This window comes from Alligator mississippiensis, chromosome 4 (genome assembly GCF_030867095.1).
Source record: "Alligator mississippiensis isolate rAllMis1 chromosome 4, rAllMis1, whole genome shotgun sequence".
Lineage (NCBI taxonomy): Eukaryota > Metazoa > Chordata > Crocodylia > Alligatoridae > Alligator > Alligator mississippiensis.
The window spans coordinates 106,811,841-106,826,582 of NC_081827.1; the positions used below are offsets into that span (position 1 = coordinate 106,811,841).

General features: G+C 43.6%; 1 protein-coding gene across 1 annotated transcript in view; it reads left to right on the forward strand.

Moving 5' to 3' along the window:
- The window catches only part of LOC102563069 (tyrosine 3-monooxygenase), a 44,438-nt gene that overhangs the window by 23,158 nt on the left and 6,538 nt on the right, over positions 1–14,742 (forward strand). Inside the window, exons 8-10 of the mRNA XM_006278391.4 lie at positions 1,190–1,259; positions 2,919–2,975; positions 10,055–10,150. Of these exons, the coding sequence (XP_006278453.2) occupies positions 1,190–1,259; positions 2,919–2,975; positions 10,055–10,150 (223 nt within the window). The remainder of the gene's footprint in view (positions 1–1,189; positions 1,260–2,918; positions 2,976–10,054; positions 10,151–14,742) is intronic.

Below are 14,742 nucleotides of genomic sequence, written 5' to 3' on the forward strand. Positions count from 1 at the left end.
ACATGGCATAAACTAGCAGTACTTGGGGGATGGTAAGCAATTCACCAATGATCCAAAGGTCCATCTTGGTGGCCCCCAGAATGAAATGATTTGAAAACTAAGCTTTTAGGGAGTTAGGAGAGGAGGACATGAGTAAGAAGACATGCTTCTTTTTAAGGTCATCTGGAGAAGGAAAACGCTCGAGGCCATTCACTTTAATGTGTTCATTCTTGCTGCATTTATCATTCCTTGAGTTCTAACATTGTATCAGGTTATGCATGCCCTGCTCTGGGAAGGTCGCAGTAAGCAAGAATTCTTTTTCATGGAAAATGACAAGGCTTTGGTAGTTGGTTTTGTTCTGCATCAGGGCAAAACAGGGACCTTTCAAAAGTGTTTGAAAAAAGTGAAAGTGACTCCACCCTCACCCTACATTAGTCCAATCATTAGGACAGTCATCTGGGATGTGGGAGCTCCATGAAATGACCTGGCTCTGTCTGACACAAAACATGGGTTTGAAACTTGGTCTCTTATCCCATATAGCTGCCAAACTTATTGGCTATGCTGGGGTGGACATTTTGTTTTGGAGTTTTTGTTTAGAGACAGTTTTGTTCAACTGGAACAAAACAGGTTCAATGATAAGACATCTAATGTAGTTCTAACTAAAGTCAGTGGGATTTGGGGCCACTCATATTTTACTTTTATTATATGTGCTCAGAACTTGACATGGTGACTGCTGAGAGGCTGCACAGGTGGAGCATATTTTGAGGAGAGAGATAAATGTAGAGAGGGAAGTGTGGTAGCACCCTGTAAGATAGAAGGAGCTCCAAACTCCATGGGAGGAGTCATAGAGGGGGAAGGCACCGATACAAAAGATGACAGACAGACAGAGAAGAGATGGGCTGGTGGGAATCTGAGAAGAGCACACGCAGCAGGAAGTGGGCTAGCAGGAAACGAGAGCAGAGTTGTAGGGCCAGAACAACAACTACTACAGCGAGCCTTTATGTACGTTTCCAGCAGAGTTTACTAGATTTATGCCAGCTGAAAATCTTCCCCACAGATTTTTTCATTTTTTAAGACAGCGCGTAAATTTTACCTGCAGATGGAGGGGGGAGAGATTAGCAGTGAAAGAGCAGATAAGTCCTGCTTGGAATTGCTCTGTAGGATAAAACTATTCTTTTTTTTTTAATGATAAAAATGACTTTTCTTCCAGTGACTGCTGCCATGAGTTGCTGGGTCATGTTCCCATGTTAGCTGATAAAGAATTTGCCCAGTTCTCTCAGGTAAGAAATGCTTTCTGCTGACAGCTTTGGACTGAAGAGTGCAGAAATTCCAGTAGCAATGGGTACTGTGTGCCTGAGACATGTACTGAATAGACACTTTTGGGGCCCTTCATATGTCATGAAAACCAATAACTTTAAGGCTTCACCAACAGCTGCCATTATAATCTAGGCTGAGCCTATTCCTGTACCTACCAGACTTGGACTGTGATTAATTATGGAGAAACTCTCTCTATAGTACTAGACATACTACAAATAAAAGAATATTTTAAAAATGTAGAAAAACGACCCTGTAGTCATTTCAGAATCACCAACTGTTGTTGTCTTCCCTGCTCAGAACATAGGATCACAAAGGCTCATGGTGATTTAACTGAATGACATCAAGTGCTTTTATGGTTGAGTTCCTTTCATGGAAACTCTTTTATATTTTATCCATCATAAGAGAATTAATGGTAAAGTCACCCTGCTTTTGTTTGTTTGTTACCATGACACGGTATCTAGGGCTTAAACCAAGAAGCAGCTCTAGGGAATACCCATCCTTAAAAAAATGCAGTTAGCTTAACAGGGAATATACAAGGGAGGAAGCACAGTTTTCCTGGTGAACTTCTGGTGCTGAGAAATGGCAGTACTCTTTTGAAGTGCCAGTAGGTCTAAGTCCAGCCCCCAGTCAAATTAGTGGGAGGCAGACCTAGAATTCCCATTTATATGGCAGCACTATAATGTAACTTGTATAATAAGTAATTCCAGAGATGCCTTTTGCCCAGCTTACCAAGGTAAACAAGTCATCAAGGGAACTTCATTTTCCCTAGGAGTTCTGCCTGCAGGGCATGTTTGACTTGAAGTTTATTACTTCATGACTAACACAGGTTCCTTGGTCCAACTCTGTATTCATTAATACAAGGCAATTTAGTTTTCAGAGTTATCTAATTAATACAAGGCAGAATAAGCTAGCCTCTTGAAACTCAAATCAGGTTGTTTCATGCTTATGGCCAAGTTTCTGCTGCTGAGAGGATGGCAGTTGTCTTAGCCAGTGCACTCATTTCCACCTGTAACAAGCTACTGGATTCTTTTCTGTACAGTTAGGGATGGAGCTGGAGAATCTGAGAGTGAAGTATCAGGACCAGGAAGGTGGGAGCCAGCTCATTGGGGGAAATGAATGAATAGTATGAGGCAGGAACAGAAGCAGAAGATAGGCAAGTTTTGGGGAAGGCAGATGGGGCAGACAAAGGAGAAGTGATTGGAAAGGTAAGGGTGAGTAGGTAGGGGGTGGAGTTGGCTTGGGACCTAGAAAAGGACTGGAAGATGGGAAATAGATGATTTGTGTGCTGCCTAATCATTTAGTGGGAGCATCCTGGACATACTCTAGTCCAGCTGGATACACTCTGTCCTTGTCACAAGGTTTCTCATTGTTTAATGAGAGGGCACATGCAAGGGTCAACAACAGGCCAAGAACTGGTCAAAATTGTGTCAAGAATGATGTTTGATTAAGCACTGTTGGGGATCCACAAATGGTAGGCCTTCTGGAAGCCATGGAAGGACATGTTTATTGCAAAAAGAAGAAGGGCTAATTCATATTGGAAGTGTGCCAAGCCTTCTCCCTTCAACCCCAGATTCTTTCTGGCTAACCAATAACACACCTGTGATATTACTTTCTTGCTTTAGGATATTGGACTGGCTTCTCTTGGGTCATTGGATACTGATATTGAAAAACTGTCAACAGTAAGTATAAGCTACATTTTAATATCTGAGCTAAAATGCCAGGGTCCTGATTTCCAAAAAGTTCTGAGTACCTGCCCTTTGAGGATCTGCCTCTCTTTCAAATTTCTTTAGGTGGGTACCCAAAATGGAAACAGCCAAAATATTTTCTTTTAACTTGGTCTAATTCAGACTGCATTAGTGCACGTGCTGAAATCCATCTCTTTCTAGGGCAGAAGAAAAACACATGCTGAATTTCAAGCAAGTGCTTAAATATTTCCCTGAACAGGAGGAATGTATTCCTGTCCCAGGGTCTTCATGCAGTTTGAGCTACTGGAAGGTTACTAATTGATGTCATAGTCACATAACTCCAGCAATCAGGCTAGATACTTGCATCCTAATATTAAGAGAAACCACTACTAGAAGAAAGAATTGAGTTTTGTATAAGCAAAATTAAGGTGCTAGATTATCCATGCATTCATGGGAGTCACAAAACATGAACACTATTAAAAGCAGTTGCAGGGCATCTGCTGCTATCTAGAAAGTGTGGCCTAGTATATCAGGCCTGGTCTAGGACTTCAGAGATTTGGGTTCTAGTCTTACCACTTGCTTGTAAGGTAACCTGAAGCATCCTTGTGCCTCTGTTTTACTCTATCTGTAAAAGTAAGGATAGTAGTGATTAGGGCGATGTGAAGTTTTGGTCCCTGGTTTGATTCGGTGGAGATTTGACCTGATTCAGTGGCTGAATCCCTGAATCTGAATAGAATCAGAGGACCCTTTAATCTCTCTGAATCAAATTGGAAAGATTCGGTGATTTGGATATAGACACAGCTTTAAATGTTTTTTCTACATACCTCAGGATACAGGCAGCTCCTGAATGCTGTGATGCTGGGGCACATGGAGTGTCTCACAGAAGCGCTGGGGTGGTTCCGCAGTGCACTCAGCAGCAGACCCAGAAGTGGACCAGAAGCACTTCTGGTTCACTGGGGAGTGCACTGGAGGCCCCCTCCTCTCCCCAGCTTGGCAACTGGTGCCTCCTGGGTCGAGGGGAGGCACCCAGAGTCCCCCATAGCTGAATGCCGAATCAGGAGGGTGTGTGTGCATGTTGTGGGGGGGGAGGGAATCCTGTGCACTCCCCAGTGGACCTGGAAGTGGAACGGAAGTACTTCCAGTCCACTTCTGAGTTCACTGCCGAACACATGGAGGGCCCCCTGCCCTCCTGTGGGATGTGCCCCAGCATTGCAGTGTTCGCAAGCTGCACTGGTACCTCGAGGTATGTAAAAAAAACATTTAAAGCTGTGTCTGTTTCTGAATCGCTGATTCTCCAAATCAGCTTCATGTCTTCAGATTCGGATTTGGCCAAATCAAATCGGGGACAGTGATCCGAAACAACAAATCAAGTCACTGTCCTTGATTCAGGCCGAATCTGAATGCAATAGGGTCCACTTCACACACCCCTAATAATGATACCTCTTTTGTCAAGCATGGTGAGGCCTATTGATTAAGAGTGCTATGTAAAAACTAGGTCTTAACAGTGGACTGGCACTAAGACTACACAAGTTATCTGGGACATCACAGGGCCAAACCCTGAGCTGGAGTAATTCAGCATAGCTCCACTGAAGTCTGAATTGCTGTGCATCAGCTGAGGATCTGTCCGCTGAGGACTGAATGCACCAGTCATTAGGGAATTGACTATCACATTTAATCTACAATAAAGAGACTCAGCTAGCCTACAGACTACCCCGTCTTATCTAACCACAATTGTGTTGAGTAGTCTGGGGCCCATGTAGTAGAAAGTACAATACAATACAGCCATCTGCAATCCAAGAGTGGCATTTTCCCCCCTCTAAACCGTTTAAGCAGTAGGTTTTGGTATTTATGCACAGTTGAAGATTCCATTTGACACATAATCCAGCACCTGTAGACAACTGCATACATATCTGAACACAACACCAGAGACAGACCCGTACATGTTTTAGCCCCTGTATCTGTGTGGTTAGAACACTCATTTAGACCTTTCCTCCTGAGTCCAATACCTGATAATTATAGTACCGGTCTACCTGTATTTCAGGGCCTTAAATGTCACTATGCACTCACAAGGTGTGTGCACACATGGCTGTATTTGTATGTGGCTACTGTGTAACCATGCTCAGCCTAGACATGTAAGGCCCACATAGCTATATTGCTGAGCAGCAGAATTGCTCCCTGTGTGTTAATGCCAAAAAATACTGCCCAGCCAACTAAAAAACTGTCACTTAGATGACCAAAAGGAAATAGATGGCTACCCAGAGGGTGTATCTACACAAGATGCTTTACTGCTTAGCAAACTAATTTGTTGCACAGTAAAGCATCACCATCTATACATGCGCAGTAATTAGGGCACAGTAGACTAATTTACTGTGCTGCCAGATAGTCCTATTAGCTACAAGTGGAATCCAGCAGTGCAATAAATTACTGTGCTTAAATACAGGTATAGATAGTGACATTGGGTTTAGTTTGCTCCAGCTCAGCTTGAGCCCAAGTATATTCAATAGCATTAATTGCATGTGTAGACACGCCCTCCTGCACATACACTGGATAGCTACACCAGTGCATGTGCAGTAGGGCTGTGCTAAATGGCACTGTTCCATTTCAACTTGAGGTTTTGATGGAACGGCATTTCGTTTCAAATTTTATTTCAATTCAAAACAGCTGTTTCATTTTGCTTCATCGAAACAGTGACGCTGTTTCGACATTTAGCCCATTCACTATAATGGGGAAGCTTGAAACAGCCCCCCTCATTCAGCAGGCAGATGGGGGCCTGCAATCCCAGGAGGCCTCCGGGGGCTGTGCCAGTCCTCCAGGGGCTGCGGGCCCCTGATCTGCCTGCCAGATGAGGGAGGGAAGCTGGGTGCTGCTGCCTGGGACCAGGGAGCTTGGGAAGGGAACTGAGCCTGATTGCTTTGTTCACCTCCCCAGCGCTACAGTCAGGCTGGGGATGGGAACTGAGCCCATCTGGGCTGAGTTCCCATCTCCAGCACTATGATTAGGCAAGGGATGGGAACTCAGCCCAGCTGCGTTTTTGCCAGGCAAGGTTTCCAGCTGCTTTGTGGCTCTTGGCCTAGCCTCATGCACCCAGTGAGGCAGACTGTGGCGGACACCTACATGTCCAGAGGCTGCCTGGAATTAGGGCCGGTGATAGCTGACCAGTGAATGTGAGGATTCCTTCTGCCATCAAAGATGACCTATGGCACCCTCCTCTATGCCAGTCAAGTGAGTGCTTATAACCCGGAACTGCCACCCTTCCATGTTGTGCCATGCTGCCAGCAAGGATGAAATGATCTCTCTATGTATGTAGCTGCAGTAGCCTGGGCAGTTGATATGAAGACACTGCTTTGCCCATGTATCAGCATTCCCTCTCGGTTACACTGGTTTGGTCCAAAGGAAGGGCGAGAGTTGATCCATTTGGAATCAGCTATGCTGCAAGAGTTGCCAATGCAGAGGAGGTCTTCCATCTGCCTGACTTCCAGGGCTCCACTCCTAGATTGGCTGCCAGCCATGGCTGAAGAGCCCAATCTGCCCTATGTGGGTGCTCTTGGCAAAAGTCCCTCATCTGCTTTTTGATGGTATTTCTTCCATCAAGGGTTCCACTACCCTCCTGAGGCACTCATCCACCCAAAGCAATTGACACTTCCTGAGGTTGCCAGGTTAATTAACTGCCACCCAGCACTCAGCATTGACCAGTGAAGGTTGTACTGCAGATAGTTATAGCGGTAGCAGGTTTTCAGTCCTGACCTTACCACAATGGATGGTGTGTACAGGGTTACATTTGGGTGCACAAGTGTCAGAGAATGAGGAGAGCAAGAATATTTTCTCTAGTTCCAACTTGCAGCAGTACTTGGGAATTCAACTTGGGGAAAGAATTAATACTCTTTATTTTGCTTGTTTGTCTGCTGAGTATAGGGATGAAAATTAAGGGCTAGTTTTGAGCCTTTAACTTATACTGGTAGACATTATCTATCCAAACATTCCTATTACAATTAATGGAACCACTTCTGAGAAGCAGTTCAGCAAGGGAAGTAGGAGGCTCACAATGTAGAGTCAAATTCTGACTCTCTTCCTTATGTTCACTGAAGTCAATGAGACCTCAGATGGAATAAGGGGATACTCAGCATGATTCTGTTGTCAGGATGTGGCTGCTAATGCCTCTCTAGTGAGCGTCTCAGTCTGGTGGTCAGAACATTGGCAGGGAAGCCAAAAACATCCCAGTTCTTTTCCCTTGCTGTGTGACCTTGGTTGCATCATTAAATCATTCTGCCTTAGTGTGCTGATCTGTAACACAGGGATCCTAATACTGATATTGCAGAGCGATTTGAAGGCTAGTTAATGCCATTAATGTGTTCTGAACACTAAAAGCCAAATCATATTTCACTTTTATATGCCTCAGGACCACTTACATTGGGAAAACGTAAACCTGTACACACCACTTTTGTTACTTACACAGATGTTAGAGTCCATTTCTACCTGTGAAGCTATGGCTGCTCCTTCTGGCCATGGATACTATGTGGAGAAAGATTTTCTGATAGGTATATAACTGCAAGCTTCCATTAATGTGACTGGAGAAAAAGAGCATGATTAACTACCATAGGAGGTATGTTCACCCACCTTTTAGCTCTGTAGCCCAGGCAGAAGGAAACTGAGGTCCTAAGGCTCACCCTTACCCACAGAGATTTTGAACTTGCACTTCCCAGCAAAGTGCTGTTACTACCAGGTAAAGCCAATGCCCAGTACCATCCAGCTGTCCTCTTGAAGTTGGGAAGATACATGGCTGCAGGAGGCAAGTATAGTATTATAGAAAATTAGGGTTGGAAGGGACCACAGGAGATAGTCTAGTCCAACCCCCTGCTCAAAGCAGGACCGTGCCCACTAGATTATCCCGGGCAAGGCTTTGTCTAGTGGGGTCTTAAAAACCACCAAGACTGGGTATTCCTCAACATCTCTGGGGAAACATTCCAGTGCTTTACTACCCTCTTAGTGGAAAAAGTTTATCCTAAAACATGTGAAAGGGAGCAGGGCTCAGTGAGATAGACACTGTCCTGGAAGGAAGGATGCCCTGTATTCTAGCCCCTACCTCAAGGTCTTTTCTGCATCTTGCAGAATAACATGGAGAGATAGCAGTAGGACAGTGTCTGCCCCACTGGCAGTAAGGAAAGCAGCCAGAGTGTCTTCCCTTCCAAGGCACTTATGCAGCTACATTTGGATGCATTAGTACATGTAGATATGTAAAGATGAAATATGATTTGTCCCTGTAATAAGGTCAAGGTCCCAGGGGTGGCTGTTGCCCCCTGGTGGCTCTGCAACAGTGCCTGCTCTGCCCCTAAAGTGCCATCCCATCTTGCCTGCTATGCCTTGATAGAAATAGTCATAGATAGGGAGGCTGCCCACAGACCTTAGCATAGCTCTGGTTTCACTGAACCCCCACTAGGGTCCCCAGCACCCTAGTGGTCATCGGTGGTCCTCACACCACTCACTGGGCCTTACTTAGTAGCTGTGCCATCGGAGGGTACCTCAAGCCTTATGGGCTAATTACTTGGCTTCAAATCTTCCCCTGCACCATGCCTCATGCTTTGTGGGTGTTACGGTCATCACTGTTGAGGCTTTGGTTTCCCTGGCCTCCACCCTTTTAATCTGGCTAGGCCTTCTAGCCTAGGCCCACTGCATCGGACCTGGCTTTGGGGCTCTACCTTATGTTTGTTCCTTCCATCACCGGCCCCTGGTCCCCGTCTGCCAGGCCCCTGGCCGGCTGCATCCCTCTCTGGTGCCGGGCCCCTATCTCAGTGCATCACACTATGACCGCTCTAGGCTCAATACTCACCAGAGCCTTGAGCTTGCCCCTGGCTGGGCTCAAGGCAGCTGTGTGCCCCTTGGGCACTATATGTTCCCAGGGCGCTGCCTACATCCATCAGCTGACTGCCTGCAGGTGCCTGCCATTTACCCCATTAGCCTATTGCCCTGATGCCCTGCAGTTTTGCTTAGCCTGCCCTGCTCCCTGGCTGAGCTGCTATTTATCTTAAAGTAACAGGAAGCTCCAGGCTGTCTGTGTACAGTCCCTAATAGTGTTGCCATTCGATTTTTAGTAAAACAAACTCTAAAATACCCTTTAGTTCACCCAGTTCTTAAGGTTCATCTGTCCATTTCTACACAACTGGGTGTTACCATGACAGATTGAAAGCTGTCAGCACTCATGCCTGACCTGCCTACATTGCCCCATACACTACATTGGATTACGCTACAAATATTAGAGTCAAGAAAGACCAAATTAACTTGGCATTCTAGAAGTGACACATAGGGAAACCTTTGGAAAAAAGTTTGGCTTGTTCTTTCCCTGCATAGGTCCTGTCGCCTCCTTGCCCTCTAGCTTACTGGGAGAAGGTGCTGATTCTGCCTTCTATGCCTGCCTCCTCCCCCTGCACCTCTAGAGGGAAGAGATAGCAAAGGGCTGTGGGGCAAGGTTACAAACCTGTCTGTAATGTAGCAACAGTTTCAACTGGCAAGGTCAACCAACTGATACACCTGCTTGTTTTCTGCAGCAACAAGATAAAGATGAATCTGGCTTCATTTTTAAGTGAATGTCACTGCTAAAGCAGGAACAATTTAAAAATTCTGCTAATAATACCATCTACAGAAGTGCAGTAGAGACATTTACAATCTATGGCCTGAGCTGGCATGTGGTCTGCATGGGCTTTCATTATACTTTTATGGAGACCCCTCTAGCTCTATGGATCTATTGACTAAGATGCAACTGAGAGCTAACATGGCTCAATGTAGTTTGAAACATCTTCCAAAGCAAGGTGAGTTGGGAGCAGACATACAGTAAAAAGAATAATGTCCAGTTTCCCTGTAGTATGAACAGAGTGACTTCACGTTTGAATAATGTAGTTTAAATAGGATGTGGATATCTTCTGAAAATATATATACTTGTTTAAAAAAATAGCAAGAAATTAAGAAAAATGTAATAAAGGGGAAGAAAACCAAAAGAGCGACAGGGCAACAAGAAAGTTACAATAAAGGGAAATGATTGCTTATTGAGATGGTGATTTTCACTAAATGTTCTTGCTCATCAGCTCTATTGGTTTACTATTGAGTTTGGGCTCTGCAAACAAAATGGATCCATCAAAGCTTATGGGGCAGGACTCCTTTCATCTTATGGGGAGCTTAAAGTAAGTAAAATATGTTTATATTTTTATTTATTTCTATAGTCCATTTTCTAAACTTTTGTGGAAAAAAAATTCATAATTATTCCTGACATCAAATACCATGAGGATATTTTTAAAAACACTAGTGTCATGTTCAAAAGCCTTCCTTTTTCACTCTTCACTCCTAAGGGAAAAGTGGATATTCCTTTGTCTCCTGTAATGGACACTACAATATGGATAGAAATATTGCTGAGTTGTGCCTGTCTTCAAATCAAATAGCTGACATAGCTCTGAAGACTAACTATACTTGCATGCAGTTATACTGCCTTTATCAAACCTTTACCTGAAACTTGGCTTTCCCCTGCTTTAAACTAGTGTAGTTGTCTCTGCTACTCACAAGAGGGCAGTATTAAACCTATTACAAATTTTGCACGTTTTTTGTCAATGAATAGAATTTTCACATGATTGACTATCATAAACTGAATGTCAGAGAGCTGTAATATCACTGAAGGTGGCAAAGATTCATTTTTAAGAATTATAAATTCCAAAATATTCTTTAAAACTGATTCTAGCCTGGAACCTTTCTCTTATTTTATATGAAAACACACCAGTTACCTAAATATAGTGCAATGTGTTAATGTAGGAGGAAGAGAAACCAAACCCTTGTTGGAGGTATAAAGTATCCTCTTGCATAGGTCTATTATTTGATAGTAAAGCAGCCATTTACTTCTTGATTTGGTGAAACACTTAATTGCCTGCTTAGTTTTAAGCACGGGTAGTCTCATTGAAGTCAATAGAACTACTCAGATACTTAAATGTGTTCTTATGTGTTTTACGGGGTTGAAGCCTTAGTAAATGCCAAAGGTAACATTGCACTCTCTTAAAGCATCGTTATAAGCCAAAATTCTCCATGGAAAAATATTTTAACATTAGACAAGTAGGGGGATATACTCTACTGCAGAACTGTGTGGGACCATGAATGCAGCCTGGGTTGTGTGACTATAACTAGAAGGTGTTTGTATTACTACCTCATTCATAAACATTGCACAAACCTCCCCAAAATTCATTGATGGGGTGCTGTAGCACTCGAGGTGAGAGTATGGGGAAGGCAAGCTGCCAGCTATATGAAAACCTTTACAAGGTTTTTTTATGAGTTGCCAACTAGATAGGAATCAGATGTTATCTACATTTTAGCTCCCAGTGAGACTTCTGGCATTGGTTTGCTCAAAACACCTGCAAATTGAATAACAGGTTGCATTAAATTGAATGGTGCATGCTTTCAGGAGCTTTCCCTTGTCTAAGCCTGGAGATCCTTGCTGATTAATACTGGGTGTGTCTACACAAGATGCTAAATGCACAGTAGATTAATTCTCCTGAGCATTAGTGCAACCAGCAAAAACTGTGCTAATGCACAGTAGAATTAGTCTACTGAGCATTAGCATCACAAAAAAGCATGCACCAGCACTACTGCACAGTAGTGCCAAGTAAAGCGCATTAAGTTAGTACCTTAACTAAACTTAATGTGCCCTAATTATGGTGCATTAAAGAATGTGTGGATGGGCCCAATAATATGTAAACTTGTGTTACAATGAGGTACTGTGCTCTGTTGATGCTTGTGTCAGAGATATAATTGGCCAATATCATGCCTTGGGCAGTGGCAGCTTTGGTTGCAGAGGCATCAGCTGGAGGTTTGGTGCTGCAGGGGAGAAAGTCACCTCTTTTTTTGTCGCTGACATATGTTGAGCAGCTAAAAAATCACCAGCAAAATAGCAGGTGACATCTCGTTTCTGCAGTAGTGAACTTTCAGCTGCTCCTACACAGTATGCTGCTATTGCCACTCTGTCCCTCCACACTGCCGGCACCAGAGCTACATCAGGGAAGGTACAGGGTTCAGATGGAGGAGAGGTGGGGCTAGGAGGATGAGGCAGTCCCCTCCACTCCATTCCGTCTCTCTGCTTAGGTATGCCCTACTTGCCACCCATCCTTACACTACTAATGACTGTTTTAAAAGCTTTATAACAGCAGTACATGAATCATCTATGTAACATTGAACTTTCTGTCTTTGAAACAATAGGCCAGCGGGCATCTCTGTACATTAAGCTCCAGTATCTTATGTTTGGTTTAGACTTATATCTGTTCTAGGAGAGAGACAGTGAGATTTTAATATTTTTAAAGGTTCCTTTTTCATTTCTGATAGTCATAATCAACAGTTATGAAGATTATACTGGATTTAATTTATTTTTAACAAACCAATCAGGTCCATGATCAAAACCTGGAATGGAACAAGAGTTAAGCATTTGTTTTGTCTGCTTGCCCATCTGAATACTTGCTATCTTTAAATCAAATTTATTTGGATGTTAAACACAATAATAAAGGATAATGGCCCTCATGTTTGCAGATATTTATGTTTTGAGGCACCTAGGCCAAAGTTCAAAAAGTCAGCAAAGGTTAACTAGTACTTCTACCGTGTGGCCTCTAGGGATTTTGACAAAGCTTTAAATTTCTTTTAAGAAATTAATCACAATAGAGATTCCAGTTACAGTCTAAAGCTAGGTCTGTGTGTAAGAGAAATGGAGTTAATGTATGACCTTTGTTGTAAAGGCCAGAATTACATCTGCTGTTTAACTGAATGTAGAAAGCAAGGCATCTGAATCACTCACAGTGCTGCCTTTCCCATTAATGCAAACTGTGGAATCAGATATCACCTCCTCCTCTGCCAGGTTGTTGAAGTTTGAATCTGTTGAAGGTATATGCTAAACATAAACATTAGTTTCCAGCACCTGGATCTGAGCATACCAGAATCTGTGTTTTCTCTATCTTCCAAGCTCTGGACTAAGCCCCCTTAGCGGTAGACAAACATCTGAAACAGGAATGGGTGAGAAGGCATACTCCTTGGCAGCATTTTCAAGAGAACTGGGAAAGTGGCCTACAGACATATCCAATATGGCAAGGTGGATCACCCAAACTCTTAAGTAGTAATAGTACCCAAATAGAACACCAGAATGAAATGGTTTCCATTCCTACCTGAGGGTATTTTGCGAGAGTAAGTTCATCATTGTGATTGAAAAATACCAAAACGATAGACAGCAAAGGACTTGTAAAGGTGTGACAGACTAAAGCAGTGCTGCTCAATCTTTGGTCTGACAGGCCAGATGGGTAGTATGGGGCTTACCCATGGGCTACATTGGGCCCCTTGCTGCCCCTGTGTGCTGAGATCAGGCCCTGAAGCCCCATGCTACCCCTGCCTGGCCCTGTGCACTGGGGTGGGGCCCTGCACCACCCTGCATACCTGATTCAGTATGCAGGGCCATGCTCTGTGGCTTGTGGGGCTCCCCACAAGTCCAGAAATTTGGCAGCATTATTTCTTACCATATTTTCAGATCCGTGGTGATCCCTGCAGGCTGGATAACCTAGTGTTAGGGATCAGATCTGAACTTCAGGCCAGGCGCTGAGCATCCATGGATTAAAGGATAGTTGCAGAAACATAAATCTATTTCCACAAACTCAAGACCACTGAGGTGTCCCTGGAGTCTGGATCAATATCAGACAGTTGCTGAATAGTGATGCTTTGCCTTTGTGTCTGTTCCCAGTCATTCTTTCTGGTAGATCTAGCACTATGAGGTCTGGTTAATGTGCTGGTTTGACTCGCATTTGGTTACCCAAAAGGGTAAATGACAAGTAGTCTTATGCATATTCAACTGGTTAACATGAGGGATTTTTAACAGCCAAAAAAAAAAAAAAAAAAAGACAACTTACTTCAATTTAACCATTTTATTCTATTCTACACATATTTTTATAGATCACTTATTATCAGCAGTATTTAGGTCTGTGGAGCCCAACCTTTTCACCCTGTGAGCTGAATGGGTGGTGTTTGGTCCATTTTAAGGCTAGATCTGTCCGGAGTGGGGGTGAGGGGATAAGGGGTGGGGAGCTGGCTCTGATCTGGCTGCACAGTGGAACGGGTGTAGCTCAGATGAGGTTTAGGATGGTCCTTTGCTATTGGAAGAACAGGCCACAGTCTGAGTGACTCCCAAGGAAGTTCTTTCTCCCCCACAGATGAATTTCTTTGGATTATGAAAAATTTGAATCTTTCAGATGAACAGATTTGTTCACCATTCATTCCAGAGTTGTAGCTCCCCTGGGCACAGGCTGTGGAATGCTTTGAATATAAGAAATGAGATCTCAACATGTTACCACAGGATATTAAATACTTGTGTAGAGAGTGAAGGACAGGACTGATGTGCTCATGGTAACTCGTATTGCTGAGGAGACATACTAGAGTGTTACATTTTTGCAGTTTTGTAAGTCTAGTGGAGTCACTCCCAAGTATTACATATAATCCAGTTCAGAGGTGATGATGAGATATGACTAACTGAGGTCAAGTCACTGTCTGACCAGATGAGATGGGGATTCCTAAAGCAGAGATGATAACATATAATACCACCATATGAATGCTTGTCAACAAGAAATCCAAGAACACTCCTAAATTATCAACTGATATGACGAATTGCAGGCATGTTCCTTCAACTAGAGGAACCTACAGTACAGGTGTGGACACTTCCAGAATGTTTTCCACCTACCTCATCTCTGTCTTGCTCAAGTACAGCTTCAGCCAA